At 45.1% G+C, this 25,434-nt stretch overlaps 2 protein-coding genes across 12 annotated transcripts; both read right to left on the bottom strand.

Moving 5' to 3' along the window:
* Nucleotides 1–356: 356 nt before the first annotated feature.
* Nucleotides 357–21,875, bottom strand: LOC116862540 (protein BHLHb9-like). 5 transcript variants are annotated; one of them, XM_032849877.1, is made up of 4 exons: nt 21,772–21,875; nt 4,251–4,349; nt 3,779–3,869; nt 357–3,070 (listed from the first exon to the last, which is right to left on the bottom strand). In XM_032849877.1, exon 4 carries the CDS (start codon nt 2,735–2,737, stop codon nt 1,082–1,084), a length of 1,656 nt encoding a protein of 551 aa, XP_032705768.1. In that variant the 5' UTR covers nt 2,738–3,070; nt 3,779–3,869; nt 4,251–4,349; nt 21,772–21,875; the 3' UTR covers nt 357–1,081. The 5 variants fall into 5 exon arrangements, with proteins under 5 accessions (XP_032705768.1, XP_032705767.1, XP_032705763.1 ...); XM_032849876.1 differs by having other exon boundaries at nt 357–3,078; nt 3,779–3,854; XM_032849872.1 differs by having other exon boundaries at nt 3,779–3,854.
* On the bottom strand, nt 16,555–21,877 carry GPRASP2 (G protein-coupled receptor associated sorting protein 2). Of its 7 annotated transcripts, XM_032849870.1 has the most exons (6): nt 21,772–21,825; nt 21,637–21,692; nt 21,105–21,169; nt 20,474–20,541; nt 20,065–20,136; nt 16,555–19,759 (listed from the first exon to the last, which is right to left on the bottom strand). In XM_032849870.1, the coding sequence occupies exon 6, from the start codon at nt 19,467–19,469 to the stop codon at nt 16,896–16,898; it is 2,574 nt and encodes an 857-aa protein (XP_032705761.1). In that variant the 5' UTR covers nt 19,470–19,759; nt 20,065–20,136; nt 20,474–20,541; nt 21,105–21,169; nt 21,637–21,692; nt 21,772–21,825; the 3' UTR covers nt 16,555–16,895. The 7 variants fall into 7 exon arrangements, with proteins under 7 accessions (XP_032705761.1, XP_032705760.1, XP_032705759.1 ...); XM_032849869.1 differs by lacking the exon at nt 21,637–21,692 and having other exon boundaries at nt 21,772–21,877; XM_032849868.1 differs by lacking the exon at nt 21,637–21,692 and having other exon boundaries at nt 21,105–21,191; nt 21,772–21,861.
* Between the last annotated feature and the right edge of the window lie 3,557 nt (nt 21,878–25,434).

Here is a 25,434-nt window from a genome sequence, read left to right as displayed (position 1 = left end):
TATAAAGATGAGGCAAGTTGCAGAATACTACTCTTGTTTTTCCAAAAAACTAAATGTGTGCATATTATTAAGAGGAACATGCATGGTGCACTTGGGTGGCTCAGTCGGTTAAGTGTCCGCCTTCAACTCAGGTCATGATCCCAGGGTCCTGGGATCGGGTCCCACATCGGGCTCCCTGCTCAGTGGGGAGCCGGTGTCTCTCTCTCCCTCTGCCTGTCATTCCCCCTGCTTGTGAGCTCGTTCTCTCTCCGTATCAAAAATAAAATAATTCTTTAAAAAAAGAGGGACATGCAATGAAATATTAGGGCACTATGCACTAATTGTTCACACAGAAGAAACATTAAGTGATTAAAAAATATGTTATAGAAGCACATTTATTGATATGGAAAGATGCCCAAAATATATAGTCAGGGGGGAGAAAGTTACAAATAATTTACAGTATGATCTTGTTTTAGTTTCATAACTACTGAAAAATCTCAAAGCATATAACCTAGTATTTTCACACATTCTCTTCAGTTTACACCAGCAGTTGTAATTCCTACCATGAGTTATCTGATAAAGGCTGAATAAGGGGAAAACACTAATTCCTCTTACATTAAACAGCCTACAGCAACTCCTGCCTTCTTTACATGTTGAGAGCACATTCAGCAATTCGTCTGTATATTTATGGATATATGTGAGTGCTATTATCTTTTTGTGTGCATATGCTTTATTTCTGCAATTACAAATTTCAATGACATTTTCTTTTTTTTTTGCCATTAGAAATAGATCCAAGCAAATAATAATGAACAAGTTTACCCTACTTAAGATGAACTGGTTCACTATCTTAAGTAAAATGTTAAAAAGTTGCCCATCTACACAAGATTAAAATCAACAGATGTTTTCAGCTTACAATGCAATACTCATTTGATATTTCAAAAATGGTCTAGCACAAACCTAGAGACTGTCGCAGGTAATGTCATGTTAAAGATGTGATTTTATAATGTACACACTGGTAACATTCAAAACATTATGTAAGGCTCTTTAGGAATACACAGCCTATTAGATTGTTCAAAGCATTCACTTTTATTTCTGGCTCATTTTACATTCTTTCAATAATTACTTTAACTTCACGGAAAATGGCCATCAGTGTATTGTAACTCATGTGATCGACAACTACAACTGAACCCTTTCTGATATGCTCCTTTATGTTAATAAATATGGCCACAGCACTAACGAGATTGGCTTTTGCCTCTTTCTGGTTAAAGATGAGTTTTAATGCTGCTAAGGCCTTTGTATTGATCATATCTCTGGCTGCAGCTGGATTTTCAGACATATTCAAAAGTACTTTTAAAACAAGATTTCTGGTTTTACGATTTCCCAAGGATAGCAAATGGAAAAGCTCTGCAAAGCAATTGGCAACAATGTGGTGATGGTTAGAATCAGCCGTCAGTTGTCCTAGTATCTTTAATCCAGATTGCTGTCCGGGTGAGTTCAAGGGAAAAGACATGGTTTCCTTACACATATGCTTAACATGTAATTCAATCTTGCGTTGTCTCTCATCCCCAGAAGGAGGATTCAGAGTAATTACGGCCTTCTTTCTTATTTCAGAGGAAGGAAAACTGAGCAAGCTTTCAATAAGCGTCACTACACCCACCTCATTAATAAACTCTTGGGCAAAGGGATGAACATTAATGATCCCCATTGCAATTTGAGCTATTTTATGAATAAGAGGATCAGTAGTTGACTTAAGTAAGGTAACAAGTTTTTCAAATTCCTTAGAATCCATGTAGCATTCCATTTTGCAAGGGCAAGCAAAAGGCTTAATCCCATTCACTTCCCTGATTCTGATTTGGCGTCTAATCTCCTCTATAGTCTGGATGCAAGGGCCAGAACCAAATGGGTACTCAGGGACAGGCTGTGAGCATGAAGTAGTGCTCCTAGATGGGCATGTTGTTTCCACAGGCAAAGAAGGGGTATTTTCCTCAGCTGAGGCCAGGACAATATATGAAGGAGGCTTTGTCTCAAATGGGACTTGGGATCTAAAGCCTAACACTGCTGGAGTTACTGCAGGAGCTTTGGGCCAGATAGTTACCTCAGACCAGTCCTTGGGCCTATTTTTTTCATTAATTTCATCCACAGGCTGGGGCCTAACTATCCTGCTCACAGGTCTAGGATTAGGATCAAAACTGGTTTCATCTCCATCCCAAAACCAGTTCCCAATAACATTTTCTTCCTCCTCCTCCTCAGTCCCTGGCCTAGGTTTATAGCTGGCCCCAGCCACAGGTTCTAACTTTTCAGCACAGGTTGGGGGACCTATACCAGCTTTACCTTCATCCTTAGCACTAGAACAATTACTCGTCTCTTCTCCATTCCAAAACCAGGAACCAACATTGGCCTCTTCCCCAGCCCAAAACCAGGTATCAATACCAGCCTTATCTTTATATGTGGACCTGGACTCAGCATTAACCTCAGACACAGAAGACATCCCAGATACTCTAGTGGCCCCGTCTTCAGCTTTGAGACTGAAATCTGCCAGGGCTCTTTCCTTTATCTCAGTAACAATCCTGTTCTTAGACCTTGCATTCATCATCGTTGTTGCTGCATCAGCTTGAGACCCTGCCTTGGCTGTTGCTTTGTCCTGGGTCTTGACTATAGCTCTGACTATGCCAGTAGACTCCCTCTTCGCTTCAGCTTGTACACCAGCCCTTTTTTGAGTTTTGGCTTTGTTTCTACTCTCATTCTTAGCCCCAGTCATGGTTGAAGACCAGTTATATAGATAGCCCTATAAAATCTTGGTCTTGGTTCTCAATGTGTCCCAGGTCAATGCCTTAACACTCTTTCACTGGGTCAGACGTAAACTTTGTAGCAAGAGTTATTCATTAGCTCAATAGTCACACAGTCCCCTTCCAAAACACATAGCTTCTGTCAGTGATACAGAGACAAGCAGAGGAATTCAGCCTGAGTGAAGATGATGGTTTCTGAGTACAGACCTGTTGAAGGTGATGATTTGTCACTCCAAGGTCACTATAGCCACCACTGCAGATGGACCGGAGGTGGAAGAAGAAAATGAGCTTTAAGTCTCTTCCAACTGTGTTTCTCCATGCAGACAGCCACACAAGACATGAAAATAGAGATGGATTACATGACAGAAGTAGAATAGTAGAAAACTCTGTTACCTTATTTTATCCCTTCCACACTCCCACTAATGCCCAACAATGTACTGCCCAAGCACTAACACACTCTTCTCTCTCTATCACATAGGAGCAGATGATGGAAAAGCTTGCTGAAAGTGAGAAAGGCTAAAAAACATCCAGCTCCTTTGGTATACACCACTATAGTCTACAGGTCTACCAAGGTAGGCCTCACACCAACCTATACTCATCTAGTGCAATTTGTTCCCCCTTCATTACTTCTAGGAATGAAAAGTCCTATAGCCAATACACAGGCAGACCTACGGACAAAAATACAGGAGCCCTGGAATTTTGAGTATTTGGTAGACAGACATGTGTTCTGAATTCTAAACCCAATATATGCCTTTTCAAATCTAGAACTTTGGTTATATAATGTTTCTGGCCTCCTTTGTCCTCATGGCTTCCCACCCCATTTCCTGATCATCTATCAATTACCCTCTAGGCACAATGCTGGCTTAATTTATCCCCATTTCCTATACAAATGTGAGGATAGAAGTGTCTGGAGAGTTGGAAGACAATGGCTCCAAGATATGATCTGGTCTCACCTACTTGCCAGTAGCCCATTTCTATCCCCAATAAATAGGGCTGCTCATGCTCACACTCACCTTGGACCCAAATGAATAGTTTTCGTCCTCTTGCTTAATTCAAAGTGAAAAACTACCTACAGCTTTCTACAGGAACCTATAAAGAAATAAACTTAAGAATAAATAAAAAGCAAAAGAGAGAAAACAGGAGATTAAGCTATCCCAACACCCATCACAAGAGTTATAACACATACTTTTGTTTATTTGAGGCCATGTTAAATGTCTCCCACCTGTCTGCTCCTACCAGATGTTTCTGCATCCATTCCCCCAAGACCTGCAGCTTTTCTAATTATACTTCCTCCCAGTTTTTAATCCTGTCATTTTCCCAGAAGAAACCACACCTCTTTCCCGGGACAAATTATAAGATGGAAAAGTGGACAGTGTAATGTAGGCAACTGTATTTAGAAGGCACTCAGTAAAAATATTAATGACTATTATTTCAATACCATCTTTGCATGCCCCTACCCTTTCCCCATGCATACAAAGACCCTACCTCATTGCCACCTATGCCAGCCAGCCTACACAGTAGGGGTCCTCAGGAACTTCTACCCTTCCCACCAAAGAACAGTCCTTAGCTGGAGAAGAGCCCGTTCTGCAAAAAGGACGATGAGCACTCACCAAAACATCAAGAGAATATATTGACACTGCCAGGAAAATACCAGGTTAACAGACAGATACCCAGAGTTCAGGTCCTAACATCACCTTTGAAGAATCAGGAAATAAGTTTAAACATTCATAGGGTCTACAATGACCCTTCAGAAAATATTCCCCTCTATTTTGACCCACCATTCCCACACCTCAACATATTAAAGGGGGCTGCGATGTTGAGAAAAAGGATACTGAAGGAGAAAGGTGTATTAATACTACACTATTTCTTTACACGGACCCTTCCTGTGAAAGGTGATCTACTCTTCACCGGGTCATTTCCTTGCGTTTACTTAGGTGCAAGATATAAATATGGAAGGCAATATTATGAAGTAGATAAACACTTCATTTTGATGTCTTCATAACCTACCCACTCAAGCGCTCTTTTGCTAAATGCGTCAGACCCACCACACAGAAAGCATTTGGCATCAACCAGGCGCCTATGGGAAGGGACAGCACCCAGGGCGCGGGGCCCAACAGGCCCTTTTCCAGAATCAGGGACCGAAGCAGCGACGCCACCTGCCGCCCGCTCGCGCCAGCTGGGCACAGAGCTCCGACGCACCCACCCCGCCCCCGCACCCGCCCCCGCAGGCTTCCTGGGCACTCCACACCCTAGCTCCCGCTCCGCCATTTCTTCCGCAGCAGAGCCCAACCGCCCCCGCAGCCACAGCTCTCTGCCCACACAGACACCGTCGACGGCGGGTCGAGGGCGCCTGGAAAGCTGGCCGCGGAGTGGCGGGCGCAGTTCGCCTCCAAATGATCCGAGGGAGCCTCTCCGGCCAGCCCCCGTGCCCCGGACCGGACCCAGGCCAGTCGCCGCCTCTCCTCGCCAGGGGTCCCGCGGCGTTGCGCACCTCTCTCAGGGACCAGCTACGACAGGGTCGCCTCCTCCTTGCCAGGCTGTCAGGGTCTGGGGTCCGGGCAGCCTGTAAGCCAGGCGACAGTGGGGGTCCCCCGCCTCCCCCCACGACACCCCCACTTGCCCTCACAGGCTCAAGGTGCAAGTCGTCGGCCTACCCTCCTCTCGGAGCTCTTCACTCGGATTCCCACCGCCTTGCGTGCAGCCAGAATCGCAAAGAGGCGTCCCGCCCCCCGCGCTGCTGCACCAAACTAGGCAGGGGCTGCGCAGGATGCGGCACGAAACGCTCGCGGCGAGGGTGTCGGGAAGGGGGGCGGAGGGATACGGCGCGAACAAGCTCGACGCCCCCTCCCCGGCCCACCCTAGTTCCGACCCAGAGGGGGCGGGGCCAGGAGGAGCCCGAGCCTAAGGGGGCGGGCTCACGGCAGCCCGCCTCTGCAGACCTCCGCAGGCGACCACCCCCTCGTTGCTGGCACTGCAATCTATGGGACCGGGGGACGATTGGCGGTGGGGGCTGGGATCCAGAGGTCGGGGGCGGCGGGGAGGGAAGGTGTGCGGCTGACAGCAGCGGATGGATATCAACCGCCCCTCGGTGTGTGAGAACCCCCAGGCTGCTCAGTGTCTGTCCGCCTCCCTGTCCCCACTTCCGTCCACCATCCTAATTGGAGGCGGGTGGGCCAGGGGCTCTCAGGACAGCAGGCTGCGAGGAGAGAGGCGGCCTAAGGCCCGACTGCCCCGGAGGTTCTGGGGTGGATGGCCCTCTCACTTTCTTCCTTCATTGCTTCGCGGGGCCACGGAAGGGAGGAGGGCGGGGAGGACCCCCACGGAGGCCTCACCACCACGCCTTTTCTAAAGGAAGGCAGACCTACACCTCGACCCTGAGAAAACCAACCCCTGCCCTGCGCCCATTCTTTCTGCCACGCTGCTGTTTCCCTGCTCCTTTAAACTGGTAGCATGCTTTGCCATTTTGCAGTCCCCACAGTTGCCCAAGGAGGGCCTTTTTTCCTTGTCAGGACCCGCAATAGGTCCTAGGCTCTTTCCTGTCTGTTGCCCCCATGGTCAGGGGTCGGGCGGCTCCTAGCTCCTCTTCAGCTGTCCTATTAAGTCTTCTCTCGCAGTCACATCCAAGCTCTCATGATCTTTGGCCCTGTGGAGATGTGGCGGGGATTAGAACCAGCTTGGATCTCAGCCACTGCCATATACACTTGTCTAGTTTATCCATCAAAGCTGTTAACATATTAAGCATACTTATTTTAAATTTCCTATCTGATATTCCGAAAATCTGCATTATACTTGTGAGTCTAGTTCTGATGCTTGCTTTGTATCCTCAAACCGTGTTTTTTCTTGCCTTTTAGCATGCCTTTTAATTTTGTGTTGAAAGCTGGATATAATCCATTGATAGGACCTAAGATAAGCGGACCTTTAGTGAGAAGTTTTAAGTTAAGCAGGTTAGCAGTTGGGCTGTGGATGATGTTTGCTGTAGCTGTAAGTGCTATGGTCTTCAAATTCCTCTAGTGTCCTTGTTTTTATCTCCCCTCAAAACTCTGGGCTTCCCTAATTACTCCTTGCAGAGTCTACTTCTTGCAGCTCTTTTAGCTCTACTCTACTGTTAGAACACTGGAGGCTTGTTATCAATGTGATAATGTGTGGAGGAGAGGAAATGTTCTATAATCTTATGATTAAATTCCAGTGTTTTGTGGGCCTGTGTCCCTAGGCTATGACCTTCACAAGTGTTTCTTAGCTTCTCTCTCTCTTATGTGAGAATGGAAAGCTAGAGTGAGCTGGATGAGGAGGAATACCTTTTCCTCAGCTGAGATAAGGCTCAGGGAAAGGCTTTTTCACTGGAGAGTAGGCCTTTATCACGGAGATGATTCATGATGTATTCACAAGAGTGTATTTTCCCCTTCCATAGCCATGAGGGGATCTTTCTGGGATGTTCACTTGTGAGAACCTGCTGGACTTCCTAGAAGTAAAGCCTGCTAAATCCAAGTCTTCAGCACCCCCACGGGTTTCCCACTCTCAAACTATTCCATATTCAGTCTCTAGCAATTTGTCAAAATTACCATTAAAGTGTTCTCACATGTTTATGTTTCTAGAAGTTTCTGCTCTATGTAAGGAGAGTTAGGTTGTGCCTCTCCAGATTCATCTTGTCTCCAGAATTTGGGGTGATTATTTGTCCTGCAATCTCAGTTCTTTGATGGGTCTAAGATAAGTCATTGATTCTCAGTCTGTTCACTTTTTTTTTCCTGTTTAGAAGTACTGGAGCAGGGGCACCTGGGTGGCTCAGTGGGTTAAAGCCTCTGCCTTCGGCTCAGGTCATGATCCCAGGGTCCTGGGATCAAGTCCCACATCGGTCTTTCTGCTCAGTGGGGAGCCTGCTTCCCTTCCTCTCTCTCTGTTGCCTCTCTGCCTACTTGTGATCTATGTCAAATAAATAAGTAAAATCTTAAAAAAAATAAGTACAGGAGCAATGACTTTCAAGCTCTTTTCATGTCCTAAATCAACCTGGAAGTCTGGCATATGGATTTCAATGGGGTAGCTAAAGACGAGTGAACATAGCTTTTATCCTCTTCCTTTTAACTATGTATTCGATCTGGGAATAAAGTTGCTTTTGAAAACTGAGCTGTTCCATAAGTATTGGCTCTTTTCCCTCCCGGGTATAGAATATTTATATGGCTCCCTGAACCTGACATCTCAGCCCCTAAGTTCATAACCTGGAGTGCAGATTAGAGTTTAGACTTCCAGAACCAAAGTTCTTGGTGGTGAGGTCTGAGTAACTGTGACTTAACCCTGGGAGGGAAAAAAAGCCACCTCTGTCACCACCACTCTCACCAAGAGGCAGTGCTCTGTACTACTAAGCGCTTGCTTAGACCAGAATGGCCAGTTCCTGAGTCTTGGAAGCACTTTTTAAAGTGCTTTGGGACTTGGCCAGATTTTGGAGCGAGGCAGTCCAAAACTTGAATAGAGACTACCATTTACTATTTGTGTCACTTTGGGAAAGGTACTTAATGTTTTTATGAGGTTGTTTATAACTACTTCACAGGATTCTGGTACACACTAAATTAGGAAGTATCTGATATTCTGAAATATATGTATGTATCAGGTCTTTCTAGTTCCTTTTAAAATTGTGATCCAGTCATATTATGAGGTGGGCTAGGAAAAGTAGGAAAGAATAGATGAGAACTCCATGGTTGCTTTTAGTGGTCATAATTGATAAGATACTGCCACTGTGCTCTTTGTCACTGTAACCTCAGTACTTTGTATACTGCATTGCTTACCATAGCCCCTTTCTAAAACAATGTCATTTTTGCATAAGTACACCTCCCTCCTCCTTGTAGTCATGTAGCACAGGGAGGCTGATCCCAGTTCCAGGGGTGAGTTGGCTTACTCTAGGGCAATCTATCCCTTTGTTACCTTCTGGTCCAGGAAGGGGGATGGCATTACTCAATGAGGCATTAGGAGGAGACTGCAGGACTTCTGAAGAAAGTGCCCTCACATATAAGAAAAGGCCATCAGGAAAGCTTGTCACCTTTTCTTCCTCAGGAAGTTGCTTGACATCTGGAACTGTTGAGCTCTCAAGTCTCTACCTTTGGGACAGAAGTTGATGATGTGAATGAAAGAGATGGAAAAAAGTGGAGTCCTTAGCTGAATCAAACAACCGTCATGGTTGCTCTGCCTCAGGACTTCCAATCTGTAGATATTAATTTCCTTATTAGGTTTGTTTTTGTTGAGATCCTTGTTATATGAGAATAGAACAATCCTAAATAGCATGTATGCTCAGGCACAAAACAACTCTTCAGTGAGCAATAGTTCCTGACTTTTGTCTGTCAGTGAGCACCTACCTCTTAAAACCAGCATCAGAAACTCATGTTTGCACATGAAAGGAAAACTGTAAATTCTGAACACCTTGCCTAATGATTGCTAGAGGTCTGACAACTGTGACTGGCTTCTGTTCAATACTGAAAGGAAAGCCTTAGGCAGAAAACCCAAGCCTTTACTTATCTAAGGGGCTCAGAAGCACATTAAGTGCTTGAGCTCAGTTTCAGTTCAGAAAATCACTGTGTGAAAATGCACCCATGAAATATCCATACTGTAGATATTAGAGATTATCTGCTTTCAATTCAAGGGACTGTACTGAGGTCAAGAAAGATAAAGTGATAGTCTCAATAGTCAGAAAAAATTGGTTAACTTTCCCCAGGTGCACTGCACTAAGCAACACAGGTATAAGAAGAGGTGAATATTTGGGATTTATCAAGAGCTGAAATTTTGCCAGGGCAGCGAGGCCAGGCACTAGAGGATGAGGTAGGAGAGTAGTAAAAATTATGGACCATGATGGACCATTAAATGGAAAAGGAAGGAAAAGCTGGAGTAGGCTGATACACAGAAAAGAAGAAGCTAAAGACAAGAGGTCTAATAACACTCAGGTTTAAGTTTCTTTATAATGAATAAAGTACTTTGTTACAGACTATAAGAAACAAAATCTGATGATTAATTAAGATAGTGATGATGATGTTGGCAGCTTTTAGTGAATATTAGCACTAGAGGGATATAGATGGAGCATAATGGTAACACATACCAGCTCTAGATTCCAACTACTAAGGTTTGAATCTCAGCACCTCTGCTAATCAGTTCAGTGACCTCGGGCAAGTTCCTTAACCAGTCTGTGCCTCAGCTTCCTCATTTGTAGAATAGAGGCAACAACAGCACCTACTCCCTAAGTGTTTTGAAGATTAAAAAGTTAATACATTTAGAACCCTTAGAAGAGTATCTGGTTCATGTAAAGCACCCAATAAATCTTAATACTAACAATAATTACTATTGTATGTAGTAAAATGTTCAAGCATTGTGGTCAGACAGAGGTTTGATTCATACTTCAAGTGTCCAAATTTCTTCTTCTATCTACCCATCCTTCTATACTAGTTCTATCTTACTCATAAAAAAGACTCCAGGACATGGTATAAAGAAACAAATGCTAAAATAGGGCCAAACAAAATACTATATAAGTACAAAGGATGGAGGAATTACTTCTTACCAATGTACAAAGAGTAAGGGTGAAGGTATCAGAAAGACTTCAAACCCTAGCATTTGAGACTGAGCCTAAAAGGATGATTATGTTTCCCATAGGCACAGAAAGGGCTGCAAGAGCACTGAAGATTAACGGAACAGTGTGGGGAAAGGCACAGAAGTAGTAAAGTGCAAAGTGTATTTGGGTTGGGCAAAAGCAGTTAGCCTAATATGGCTTAAGTGTGGGCAAAGTGGAGAAGGGCCTGGACTAGGGTGAGGCATCCGACAGTGAGTGCCTCTTTAAAATGTGTCCTTATCTCATTCTAGTCCTGGCTCTGATTTGGGAGAATGTATTGGGAGATGGAGATAGAAAGGTAGAATTGTATGAAAGGGGGCAGGGCCTTGAATATTTTATAGCTTTCATTCAAGGTTGCTGTTTTAAAACAGGGCAGAGTAGAGGGTCAGTGAGTGATAATAGTCCAGCCATATTGTTAAAAGTTACCTTTCTTTCATTCATGACTGGACTGATGACTAGTCTACTCTAATTTTATCCCCAGGCAGCAACATTTTAAGTCCAGTAACATCTGAATGGGCCCATAATATTTATCTAGAAAAGGTACAGAAACAAAAGGGCCATATGAGTGATGAGGTTTCTATTTCAACCACACCCTAGGAAGAAACTGAGGGATGATCCTGGCCCCAACAAGTCATACCCAAGGAGTGTTCAGAACAGAGATAATCACCCTCATACTTGGGGAGACACACACACACACACACACACACACACACACACACCTACCACACTTACCCTGCCCTTTGGCTGAGATTGAAAAAATCCACAGGTGTTAATTGGCTACTTATCTGCTTCAGGTTGTGCGTGGGACTTAGAGGTATCTAGCCAGGCCACAATGTGAAGTACCTCAAATATAAATGCAGTATTCCCAACAGGAATTCTAGGTAGAGGGAGCTCTAATGAGAAAAAAATATATATAGAAATTAAAGAGAACTTTAAAAATGATTTAAGGGGCTCCTAAGTGGCTCAGTGGGTTAAAGCCTCTGCCTTCGACTCAGGTCATGATCCCAGGGTCCTGGGATCGAGCCCCGCGTCGAGCTCTCTGCTCAGTGGCGAGCCTGCTCCCTCCTCTCTCCCTGCCTGCCTCTTTGCCTACTTGTGATCTCTGTCTGTCAAACAAATAAAATCTTAAAAAAAAAAGAATTTAAAAAAAATAAAAATGATTTAAATTGCAGGTGCTTGCCACAAAAACACATGCTACTTTTTTCACCCATAATATACTGGTGGCCTCTGTCTCCCTCATTTTAACTTGTTTATGTATGATACACTGGATTAGAGACCTATACTAATCTATGGATGGCTGCTAAAAATAGGGACACGTGACATCATTGTTCTGACATCAGTTTTTTGGCACCAACTACCTGGACTTAGCATCAGATTCCAAGGGTGCAATCCCAATCTCCCCAAATACTGCCCCATTTCAGATCAGATGCCAGTTACAAGTCATGGGGGTCGCTCATACTTCTGAGTGACCAGTTATAAATTCAGGGTTTCCCATGACCTCCTCGGGTTTGATAATTTACAGACCAACTCACAGAACTGACTAAAAGTTCTATATTTAGAATTCTAGTTTTATTATAAAGGATACACATAGAATAAGGTCTGGAATGGTCTTATAGTCACAAACCCTCTTCCCATGGATTCATGCCACATCAACATCCCTGGATATCAATGTTTTTACCAATCAGAAACCCCCACAGAGTCCTGAGTTTTCACTGGGGTTTTGTTTATAGACATTATCCATTAAATCATTGGCCACATGATTGAACCCAAAATCCAGCCCCCGCCCCACCGACAATTCCAGCTCACCTAAAGTTCCAACTCTAGTCACACGGTTGGTCCTACTTGTGACCAGCCCACATCCTGAACCTATCTAGGGGTCTATCAAAAGGGTCAGTTAAGCGTCTGCCTTCAGCTCAGGTCATGATCCCAGGGTCCTGGGATCAAACCCCACATTGAGCTCCCTGCTCGGGGCAGGGGGAGTCTGCTTCTGTCACTCCACTCTGCCTCTCCTCTCTGCTCGTGCTCTCACTTGCTCTCTCTCAAATAAATAAATAAAATCTTTATTTGTATATAAATATATTTTATATTATATTATATTATATAGGTGTAAATATATAAATATATTTATATAGAAATATATTTACATATATACATGTACATTTTTGCATATATATATATTTATATATATAAATGGGTATGGTGAATTTACATATTTATAAATATATATATAATATTTATATTTATATTTAATTAATATAGTATATATTTATAAATTCATAAATATAAAATATATTCAAATATGTGTGGGTGCATGCATATATATATATATATATATATATATAGAAAGAGAGAGAGAGAGAGAAGAAAGACTATAATCTGAACGTTGGACCCAATACTTACATTACCAGAATTCTGGAAAGTGGGGGCTAAGAGGATAGTAACAAAGCAGGCAAGAAATAAGAGAAGAGGAGGTAATCCTAGGCCTCAATCTCTGTAATTTTACCCCATGTGCTCACTGCTTAGTCCTAGCTTTTAAATGTAAACAGGAGGGCCTCAAGTATTATTATGGTATGGTTTCAACTCTATACTGAGTATAAAAATAAGGATATGAGAGGGCTTGGGAAAACTCATTTTTCCTGGCAATACCTTCCTAAACTGCATTGGTATCCAGTGATGCATGGTGGGGGCATTCAGTTAGAAAGATGTCAAGGATTTATTAAGGGCTGAAAACCAGGATGAGACCAAAGAACAAGCCCCAGGATGAGACCAAAGGAACAAGCCCTAAGAAATGAGCAGAGAACAAATCACAAGGAAAAGAACAAAGTGTCTACAGAGAGAAACATGTGAGACCATCCATAAAATGGTTTCTGTTAGTGGTTCCCAGAAAGAACCTCCTCTGAGGCCCAGGACAGGGGTGGGTGGTAGGGGAGGGAACCTCAGATCCAGTATCAACTGTTGTACTCCTACAGGGGAAGGAGCTGCTGCCTGGGGCTAAGATTCAAGGATCCTCTTGGGAGCTGAAGAACTTGGTGGTATCCCAATGAGAAATTCCATGTAAAGGGCCTGAAGCTTCTAGGTTTCCTTCTCCTGAGTCTGTTCCCCCCTCTTCCCTAGAGCTTCTCAGACTGGGGTTCATTCTACTCTTTGATCTTTTGGAAGCTGGAATTTCGGAATATAAGGCAGATGTAACCTGTCTCCTTTTCCCCCACCATCTCCCAATTTTGATCTGGTCTTAGCCATTCCCAGTATCTGGAAGACATATAGACAGTAGAGAGTGAGTGTCAACTAGGTGACAGAAGGAAATTGACCGTATAATTCCTATTGTTGAGAAAAATTTTTCCTCTACCTTTTAAGATTCTTCCAGCTGGAGTAGGAATTAAATTGACAAGACTGATTAACAGGAGAAATTAAAATATAACTTCATATATATAGGGAACCCACATATACATGAGATTCCCAAGACGGTCAGCCAAAATGAGTCAATCTGTCATACCTAACTAAGAGAAAGGTTAGCGATTTGGGACTTCAAAGGGAAGGAAAGCAATTCAAAAGGAAAGAATGAATGTTTCGTAAACAAATGTTAGTGGGACCATTAGGAAACATGGGACATAGAAAGGAACTTTAACAGATACTTTTGCTAAATTCCTCCCTGTAAACCACCCCTGGTTCATATCATACTAAAGTTATCTATGGTAGTAGCTCTCTTCCTGGAGTGGGTTCACAGCCTAAATTATTTTTAGGCAATTAGGGAGGTCAAAGTTTCCTCTGGAGTCTTTTGCGCCTTAACTATTTTCAGCTCCAAATAATCCACATACCAAAATGAAACATTTTGGGGCAGCCTGCCCTAGGCACCTGCACTATTCTCACAACCGCTTTCCAGATCCAGTGCCTCAGGAGTTCAGGAATTGTCACTTCACTATTTTCTCTCTCTAGGCTCCCCTGAAGCCTATTTCCTCCATGTCCACCTCCCACACCCACAAATAGAAACAGTGTCACACAGAGCTGGGAAGGGAGGCTGGGAGTGGGGCAGGGATGTTCAAAAGGAAGGACAGAGCAGAGAGGAGGATCGGGGGCACTCCCTGCACCCACACCTAGTCTCAGCCACCAACTCCCACAGATGCCATTTCCCGGCCTTGCACCCACTTCCTCCAACAGCAACCGCTGCTTCTCTCCACGTCTGCCTCCCTCAGGATCACTGCCTGCCTCTTGAGATCTCAGGAAAAAGACTGACCCCGGCTAAGACGCTGGCAATAGGCCGAGGGGCTCTGCCCTCTACCAACAAATGCTGTTAATTCTGATGGCCCAAGACATTCCTTTCCAGGTTAGCTCAGCATGCGGAGACAAACACCCACCTACCACAACGCATTACCACTCCTCCCACAGCAGTGTCTCATTCGTCAAGTGTATGTCCTTCCCGCCCCTTTTCCGTGCTGCACACCTCTGTTTGCCCAGGAGAGAGCGTGGTCACGTGAGCCACCACCAGCCTCACGTGACCATGCAGTCAGCTTGCCTGCTGCAGCCCTGCAGCATGGAAGGCAGAATCTTCTGCCCCTGAAGTGGAGATGCTTGCTAGAAGAATCTGAAGCTTTGGTCCCTGGTGAAGATAGAGAGCTGAAGGAAGGCTGGATTTGGAGCCAGAGCTTCCAGCACTAGAGTTAGACCTGGGCCCTGCTCTGTTAGGAGCACAGGGCTGGTGAGGAATATTTGATGAGGAGTTTGGAAACGAACTGATTTTTATTATTCTGTATGACACTCGGGCAACATATTAACACACACACAGACAACAATCGACCTTGAAAAATATTGATAAGCAAAACAAGCATTTAAATTCCAATGCCCACTACCAGGACCATCCCTGTTAATGTTTGTGGTTTCTGAAGGCAAGCAAAACTGCCACTTTGCCGTGCTTCCATAAACCTTGAATACCAGAGTCAGAAGAAATTATACAAATCTTGGCTAAGGACAGCATGGGTTACTGGATATTATTCCAGTGTAGTGGTGGGCTTCACTTTCTATTGAGGAAGTTTTCAACACTGAGAAGATGATTTTAACTTGTAGATATTTTGTCTAACAGATATGGAAATGATTTATGTTCAGTGGACAGATAACATCAATGGTTACAATGGGTTGTCCTTAAAATATCAGCTAGTTTTGTCTTTAACCCAGAAATTACATCCTAACATTAATTTTCTGTGTGAAATTTAATATACATATATTTTGTTTATATTATTACATTGTGTACGTATGCACATCTCCTTCAACCATTCTTCATATTCTTAGTTCCTCATGTTGAAAAAATCTTTCACGTAATTTCTAAATTACAAATTATAATTTTACTTTTAAAAATGAGCATTCTCAGACAAAACAGAAATAACATTTTCACCATGTCTAAAAATCTATTTCCACACAAGATTTTAAAATGGAATCTAATTTTCCATAATCACTCTTCTGTTTCACTAGACATAAAATCATCAGTGTCATTACATGCCAATAACTTTTATTTTTTAAGATTTTATTTGTTTATTTATTTGCTAGACAGATTACAAGTAGCCAGAGAGGCAGGCAGGAAGCAGGCTCCCCACTGAGCAGAGAGCCTGATTCGAGGCTTGATCCCAGGACCCTGAGACTATGACCTGAGCCGAAGGCAGAGGCTTTAACCCACTGAGCCACCCAGGTGCCTCCCAATAGATTATTTTCAAATGCTGCATGGTATTTCCTTACTACTTTCTTTGGATGAGGATCATCACGAAAGAAATCTTATTCCTGACTCCTTTTGTGTGCTGTTCTACTCTTTCACTCTTTAGGTGGCACTGGAGCAACAACAGTATTAGTTGAAAAATGTGCAGATCTCGCTGACTTAGCTTTTCAAGCTTGCCTCATTCCAGCTGCATCCTTCACTAAATTTTACCTCATTCAGACAGAAAGGGTAAAACCATGCTGCTGAGACAGCAGCACTTTTCTAATCAATTTTCTTCACATCACCATAGCTCACTTTGAAGAATGACTTAATGGTCTGTCTTAGCCTACACTTTAGTGACCAGTTTAAGTTGGTCCTTCTTTGTTGAAACATTTCTTAAATACCACAGCCTGCAGAAATCTCTCCTTAAACTCCAGATATGGGATTTTTCAATAAAGGTGTTTGTCATACTAATATCTCTATTTGTAAATGTGCAAAATGTATCTGTACCCGGTTTCAAATTGAAGGATCACTTCTGCCAATTTCCACATAGACCTTTATTGAAAACACAGACTTGAATAGAGAACCACATGTTTAAACAACAGATAGCAGGGTAGCGTACACAGGTGACTTAGTTTATCAGAAGCTCAATACTGAAAATATTGCAATCTGGACAGCAAGACAAGTATCAACAAATATGTTTTCAGCTCTAATATTCATTTGGCCACAAAATGATCCAGCTCAAATCAAGAATTGGACAAAGTTAACATCAGCATTAAAATATAACTTACAACATAAAACCAGACTTTGAAAACCAAAGCACTACTCAGGGCTCTTTGGGAACATAAGGCTGATCAAAGGCAGGTGGTTATTCATATTAACTTTGTTGTCCCACCTCAGGATCATTTTGATTGTCTATTTGGACTTGCAGTTCCTTAGCAAGCTTCTCAAATTCATGGAATGCAGAAATAAGCGGCTCAAGATTGAAATCATCATCAATTAAGGACATAGTTCCATTTTTTATAATATTACTGATATTCTGAAACATCTTAATAACAATTTGAATATTATCATTTGTCTCTTCTATGTTAAAGAGACCCACAAATATTGACAGAGCTTTGGCACTGAATAGTTTTTTTGCCACAATAGCATTTTCAGACAAATTCAACAGCATTTTCAGAACGTGGAACTTTGTTCTTGCATTGCCTGTGGTTAATAAGGAAAGAAATCCAGACATATAATTGGCAACCAGTGTGTGGTAGTCAGTAGTCATTGTGAGATGTCTAAGCATCCTTAATCCAAGCAGCTGCTCAGGGGAACCCACACTATGAGCAAGGGTTTCCTCACACACTTGACATATGAATGTCTCAATCATGTTGAGATTTGGATAAGGTGGAGCCATGTGAATCATATTTTCCAAAAAACTTGTCCTAACTCGAGAGGAAGGATAATTGAGCAGGGTTTCAATAAGTGAGACAACACCTGAATCCCGAATGAAATCTCGGGTAAATTGAGAAGCACTTCTCATACCCATTGCGATTTTAGATATTTCATGAATAAAAGGATCTCGGATTTTGTCCATTAATAGGAGGAGTTCTTCAAACTCTTCAGTACCAATTTTAAGCTCACACTGTATGCAGCTGCAGGACCAACTCTCAGCCTCTGCACTCTCCCTTGCCTTAAGATGCTCCCGAATCTCCCTGACTGACCTGTAGGATGGATCATACTGAAATGGGAATTCAGATTCAACCTGTTCAGACTGAAGCAAAGATTCCTGGTCTTCTCCTTCTGGGGTAAATTCTGCATTCTTGGGCTTTCCCTCAAACATTTCAGAGAATACAGATGCTGCTTCTTCAGGAATTCTAAAGGAACTTGGGGATGGGAAGCCAACCCCATGACAAAAGCCAGGTTTGAATTCAACAGTGACCTCTTCCCAGGTTTGGGGCCTGGATGATGCCTTAAGTTCCTCCTCAGCTGAATCTCTGAATCTGGAATTGGCCCTGTACACAGGACTGGGATTTAGGTCAAAGCAGGCCTCATCTCTATCCCAGAACCAGGACCCAAATATGGCCTCTTCTTCAGACTCTGGTCTGGGCTCTTCTCTGGCCACAGCCCCCAAACTAGACTTTTCCTCAGTCCAGAACAAGGATCCACCAATGGCCCCCTCCTCGGCCCCTGGTGTGGATTCACAGATGGCAGAAGCCCCAGCCTCCATACCCGCCTCCTTCTCTGCCCAGAACCAGGACCCAATAATGACTTCCTCTTCAAACCTGGGTTCTTGTTTGACCCTACCACTGTTAGTAACATCTTTCTGGGCCCTGGGCTTCAAGATAGTATTAGGCTCTTCCTTGTCTCTGGTCCTGAATCTATTATTGGCCTCTTCTCCAGGCAAAAACCAGGACTCTTTATAGTACTCATCTTCAGACTCAGACTCAAAAAAGTCCTCTCTCTTTGTCCGGAGCTTGGACCTATTTGCCTCATCCTTAACTCTGGGCCTGTACAAGTTATTGGTGTTTTCTCCAGTCCACAAGCAAAATGGATTGCCAGACTCCTCTTCAGACCCAGACCAAGAATCAATATAGGGATCTTGCTTGGATCTGGGCCTGGACCTGGGGTTAGGCTGATGTTTAGCCCTGTGTCTGGACCTGGTATTGGCCTCTTCCCTGGGCCATGATCTGATACTGGCCTCTTCTCCAGCCCAGAAAGAAGACATTGTAGAGGTCTCATCTGCTGACCAGAATCCAGATTCATTAGAGGCCTCCTCTCTGGCCCGGGGTCTGGGATAGCACCAAGACCCCATATTAGCTTCCTCCCCTGATCCAAACCAGGGCTGAATTCCTGTCTGAACCTGGGGGACAGGAAATGTCTCAGTGTCCACACTGACCAGCTCCCTATCCACAGGCAAGGCCATAGGTTTAGCAACTGACCCAGATTCAGTACTGACCAGTGGCCAAGTTACAGCATTGGTCTGGGTCAAACCTTCTGTTTGTGACATTGCCTCAGCCCCAAACTCAGTCTGGGCCCAAGCTTGGGCTTCATCCTTGGGCCTTGCCCCAGGGATTGCCTTGGCCTCAGTCTTAGGACGTGCTCCCCCTATTGCCCTCGCTTCAGCTTTGGGCCTTGCCCCAGCATTTGCCTGGGACTCGGTTTTGGGCCTTGCCCCAGCATTTGCCTGGGACTCCGTTTTGGGCCTTGCCCCAGCCACTGCCTGGGACTCAGTTTTGGGCCTTGCCCCAGCCACAGCCTGGGATTCAGTTTTGGGCCTTGCCCCAGGCATAGACTTTGCCTCGGTTTTGGGCCTTGCCCCAGGCATTACTTGTGCCTGGGTCCTAACCTTGGGTCTGACCACCAACGGGACTTCATTCTCTCTTTCAGCCCCACCCCCAACCTCTTCTCCAGCCTTCTTTTCAGGCTTTGCTTGGGCAGCAGGTTCAATCTCAGCCCCAGTCATGGTATGAGTTACAGAGGAAGCCCAGTCGAGTAACACCAACCCGGTCTCAGCCTCTACCTAAGATCTATCTTCACACTGTGATCTTTCAGTGATTCAAGTGGTATAGTTGGAAACAAATGTTAGAGTCAACCACCAGTCCAGTAATCAACCTCCTTCCGAAGCCTAGCCTCAGTCAGTGTCACAAAGTGCAGAAGAGGCACAACCAAGCTGGGAGATGGTGGGTGCAGACCTGTTGAGGGTGGTGATCAGCAGCAATTCCAACTCCACCAGAGCTGCCACTGGAAGCGGATCTACGGAAAGAGAATGATACGGTGCTTTAAATCGCTTCCAACTGCATCACCCCATGCAGAGATTCACAGAACCTGAACCTTGAATGCTTAGTGGGACAACTGAACTATCAGAAAGTCTGTCACCCTCATTTTACCTCACACATTACTCCCCAGAGTTGCCATGTTACTTTGCCTGCTACAAAACAGGTGTGAGGTTAGTGGGAAAGTGGGAAAGTCTGAAGAACCCCTAGACTAGACCCTATCGCTCCTGGACCAATGTTGATCACCACTTCCCCACCAAAATTTGTACCCACTCTCATACCAACCTGCACAGTGAAATTTCTCCCTCCTTGCTTTGTTCCAGTCGTATTAAGCCCTATAGCAGAGAGCAGGCTGTCCTATGAGGAAGTAAACATACAGGAGAAAATGAAGTCTGATGCTTGGTTGACAGACACACTGAACCCCAAATAAAAATGTCTCTTTAAAGACCTAATTTGTCTAATTTTTCCTATCTCATGGTCTCTGCTTCCGGGTCTTCTCCTCGCATTCACAATCCAATCCACACCTACCCCAATGTTCCTAATATCTCCTGCAGGAAATGGACAAGGGATGCTGTGGCAGTGTGCAATTCTGGCAGAGTAGGACAGATGGATCAAACACACCCAAGTGGATCAAAGATACCTGCTATGATCTTACTCTGCAACTATCCCCAGAATTTTTGTCCTTCACACAAACCTCCAGAGATTTGAGCCAGTCTCCTCCTCCTTCCCTTCCTTGCAGAAGTGAGCAGCTTTAAAGCAGGCCTATGGGCAAACAGATGAAAAAGCAAGAGGGTCAGGAGACCGTGGTAGCACCTGGGCACTGGGTGGATGCTTAAACACCAAGGATGGTAGTCCACATATTATTTGTTTTTCAAACATTTAGAGTCCTCTTGGTAGAATATTCTCATTTTACATAAGGTCTATTTCAGAGTTCCAGGCATCGACATCTTCTCTTGACGTCACACTCTTCACATTGCCCCTTTCTCCAATTCTAAAGATTCACCACTAGGTGCACCACATCCCACTGACTTGCGCAGCATAAATTGGGGGAAGGGTTCCCGCATATTCTAGAAAACAGGTTGTGCAGTGGCACCTGTAATTATGACTTGCGTCTCACCCTCACCTCCTAGCCCATCTTTTCCTGCCTGGAATTCTGGGCGGAGGTGAGGGAGGAAGGAAAGGGAAGTGCTTAGAGCTAATACAAAGGGGGAATTTTAGAAGGTACTCCTGGTTGCCTGACCTGTTGTGGTCGCAGTCACCCCACCCCTTTTGGGTCTTCACTCATGGCTGATGCCCATCCCCGCCCCCCCCCCAGTCCCACACACCTCCAGAAATCCAGGCCATTGTCCTGCTCTTCCTTTTTCTCAAGCCTTTCCTGTATGGATGCACCCTACGGGATGAAATCGCCAGAGCTAACACGCAGAGAGACGACTTTGGCATCAAAAAGGCGCCTGTGGGAAGGGACAGCACCCAGGCGCGGGGCCCAACAGGCCCTTTTCCAGAATCAGGGACCGAAGTAGCCGACACCACCGGCCACCCGCTCCCGCCAACTGGGCACAGAGCTCCGACGCATCCCCCGCCAGCCCCAGCGGCCTCCCTGGGTGCCCCCCACCCAAGCTCCCGCTCCGCCATTTCTTCCGCAGCAGCCTTCCCCCGCCCCGGCCGCCGCCACAGCTCTCTGCCCGCACAGACACCGTCGACGGCGGGTCGAGGGCGCCTGGAAAGCTGGCCGCGGAGTGGCGGGCGCAGTTCGCCTCCAGAGGATCCGAGGGAGCCTCTCCTGCCAGCCCCCTGCCCCGGACCGGACCCAGGCCAGTCGCCGCCTCTCCTCGCCAGGGGTCCCGCGGCGTTGCGCACCTCTCTCAGGGACCAGCTACGACAGGGTCGCCTCCTCCTTGCCAGGCTGTCAGGGTCTGGGGTCCGGGCAGCCTGTAAGCCAGGCGACAGTGGGGGTCCCCCGCCTCCCCCCACGACACCCCCACTTGCCCTCACAGGCTCAAGGTGCAAGTCGTCGGCCTCCCCCTCCTCTCGGAGCTCTTCACTCGGATTCCCACCGCCTTGCGTGCGGCCAGAATCGCAAAGAGGCGTCCCGCCCCCCGCGCTGCTGCACCAAACTGGGCAGGGGCTGCGCAGGATGCGGCACGAAACGCTCGCGGCGAGGGTGTCGGGAAGGGGGGCGGAGGGATACGGCGCGAACAAGCTCGACGCCCCCTCCCCGGCCCACCCTAGTTCCGACCCAGAGGGGGCGGGGCCAGGAGGAGCCCGAGCCTAAGGGGGGCGGGCTCACGGCAGCCCGCCTCTGCAGACCTCCGCAGGCGACCACCCCCTCGTTGCTGGCACTGCAATCTATGGGACCGGGGGACGGTTGGCGGTGGGGGCTGGGATCCAGAGGTCGGGGGCGGCGGGGAGGAAAGGTGTGCGGCTGACAGCGGCGGATGGATATCAACCGCCCCTCGGTGTGTGAGAACCCCCAGGCTGCTCAGTGTCTGTCCGCCTCCCTGTCCCCACTTCCGTCCACCATCCTAATTGGAGGCGGGTGGGCCAGGGGCTCTCAGGACAGCAGGCTGCGAGGAGAGAGGCGGCCTAAGGCCCGACTGCCCCGGAGGTTCTGGGGTGGATGGCCCTCTCACTTTCTTCCTTCATTGCTTCGCGGGGCCACGGAAGGGAGGAGGGCGGGGAGGACCCCCACGGAGGCCTCACCACCACGCCTTTTCTAAAGGAAGGCAGACCTACACCTCGACCCTGAGAAAACCAACCCCTGCCCTGCGCCCATTCTTTCTGCCACGCTGCTGTTTCCCTGCTCCTTTAAACTGGTAGCATGCTTTGCCATTTTGCAGTCCCCACAGTTGCCCAAGGAGGGCCTTTTTTCCTTGTCAGGACCCGCAATAGGTCCTAGGCTCTTTCCTGTCTGTTGCCCCCATGGTCAGGGGTCGGGCGGCTCCTAGCTCCTCTTCAGCTGTCCTATTAAGTCTTCTCTCGCAGTCACATCCAAGCTCTCATGATCTTTGGCCCTGTGGAGATGTGGCGGGGATTAGAACCAGCTTGGATCTCAGCCACCTGCCATACACGCCTGTCTAGTTTCCCCAGCCATTCTTTGGAAGAAGGCCCCATCATGTACCTACTTCCCCAGGACTGAGCTTGCGGGTTCTTGAATCTTCTGATTCCTTTACCCCTACATCCTTCCTCTAGTCTTGAGCCCTTCCTTTCTGTGATCCACGGGGCAAACAGAGCAACGCGTTTAAGCACGACTGTGGTTGAGCATGAACCTGCTAGGGCCCAGGTGAAGTGCTGGCACTTTCACTATGATAGGCGGAATAAAGGTCCCTCAGTGATCCAGAAGCTGGAATAGGCAAGGAAGCAGATTCTGCCCGGGATCCCTTAGAGAAATGAAGACTGACCATCCCCTTCAATTCAGACCAGTGAGGTCCGTTTTGTGTTCCCAACATCCAAGGCTGTAAGCTAATACATTTGTGTTATTTTAAGCCGCCAAGAATGTGGTAATGTGTTACAGTAACAGTAGGAACTAAATTTACTCACCATCTTTTTTTGAAATTCCATTCCCCTTGATTTACTTTACTTGGCCCTAAACCCCTGGGAAGATCAATTTGGGGGCTCATCTCTTACCCCTATAACCACCTTCTCCAGCAATCCCCTGTCTCTGTTTTCTAAAGAAAAGAGACTTTTGCAATGGCCTTTTAGGTTCATCTTAGACAAAGTCCCCATTTGCTGAAAATCACTGATGGTTTTGATGATGAAAAGGAACTATATTCTTATCATGAATGTTCACATATTTTCCTTTAGGTTTCATTTATATTTAAATACTTATTATAACTGCATTATTTAAGTGATAAAAAAAATCTGGAGATGATTCTATACAATATCTGGACTGACAATGGATGTCAATTACCAGAGGAGGGCTACTTTTGCTGTGCTGTTTAAATGGCTTTAGCTGAACTGTGGATCATTTTTTTCTTTATTCCACAGCATACACTCTTGGGTGAATTCCAGCCTTGAAGAAGGGAGTCTGAGCTCTGCTGGGACCTGTGGGTGTGTGTGAATCTCCTTGCCTCCTTGAACTGTTCTTGCACTTTCTTAAATTCTCTGGTGCCTTTCCTTCATCCCAGAAATACATATGAATACCTTCTTTATTCTAGGCACTGGAGATACAGTAGAAACACAAATGAAAGAAATCTCTGTTCTTGTGGAGGCTACATTTACTTATAGTTTCTTACACAATTTCTTATCCTTAAAGTTTACAGATATATTCAAAATCACACCAACACAAACTTCTCTGATAATTCTAGATTTTGATTCCAAGATCTTTCTGACAGAGGGTTGAGTCTACCAATAGCTGACAGATTTTGCTGTAAGGCTTTTAAATATTTGTTGAACAATTTATTGTGAATTCATTTAAAGAACAGTCATTATTAAAAAAAAAAAAAAAAAGAGGGCACCTTGGTGGCTCAGTGGGTTAAAGCCTCTGCCTTCGGCTCAGGTCATGATCCCAGGGTCCTGAGATGGAGTCCCACATTGGGCTCTCTGCTCAGCAGGGAGCCTGCTTCTCTGTCTCTCTCTGCCTGCCTCTCTGTCTACTTGTGATCTCTGTCTGTCAAATAAATAAATAAAATCTTTTTTAAAAAAAAGAAGAGTCACTATTACTCATTAACATTTCTTGAACTGAGAAAGGCCCTATTTTAAGATCTTTATGTGCATTAACTTACAACAATAGTGGGCAATATGGAATATTATCAAAATATACTACAACTATCTTCATGTAACAGGTAAGGAAACCAGCTCAGATAGGTTAAATTTCATCTTTAAAGTCAGAAAGCAAGGAAAAAAGAGATTAAAGGATACTAATCTATGTCTAACTGCTAAGCAATATTTAATTCATCCTATAATGAATTCCAGTCTAACAGATTGCAGCAGCCATGGTTCCATATCCAGTGACTGCACTAGCATCTGTGTTACCCTGACTTGCTCCTGAAATCTAAATCTTAGAATCAAATAACCTCCAACTGTTAAGCCTGTGATATAGAAGCAGCTGTGCTAATTCATCATAACTACAGCTCTGTCCCCAGCCCCATGCCCCACTTCCCACAAACATGCATGTGAACTGTCACAGTGGCATACATCTTGCTTGGGACCAGTCATTCATGGATTACACTTTTTGTATTGTACCTAAAAAGTCATCATGAAACTCAGGGTCATCTAGATCAGCTTCTAGGAGTTTTATAGTTTTCATTTTATATTTTCCTCTGTGATCCCTCTTGAGTTAATATTTTTGAAAGAGCTAAGATTTGTGTCTAGGTTCTTTTTTTTTTTTTTTTTTTGCATGTAGGTGACCAGTTGTTTCATCACTATTTATAGAAAAGAGTGTAGTTTTCCCACTGAATTATCTTTATTCTTTTGTCAATAACTAGTTGATTATATTTGTGTGGATCTATTTCTGGCCTCTTTCTTCTGTTGTATTGATCTACTGGTCTTTCTTTTGGCAATACCATGCTGTCTAAATCACTGTAGCTTTATGGACATTACTGAAGTTGGGTAATGTCTGTCCTCTGCCTTTGTTCTCCTTCAGTATTGTATTTGCTATTTTTGGTCTTTTGCCTTTCCATATAAACCTTAGAATCAGTTTGCTGATACCCTCAAAAT

Source organism: Lontra canadensis, unplaced genomic scaffold (assembly GCF_010015895.1).
Source record: "Lontra canadensis isolate GAN:19392208 unplaced genomic scaffold, GSC_riverotter_1.0 scaffold255, whole genome shotgun sequence".
NCBI lineage: Eukaryota > Metazoa > Chordata > Mammalia > Carnivora > Mustelidae > Lontra > Lontra canadensis.
The sequence above is the reverse complement of the archived record's forward strand: the minus strand, read 5'-3'. Positions and strand labels throughout refer to the sequence as shown.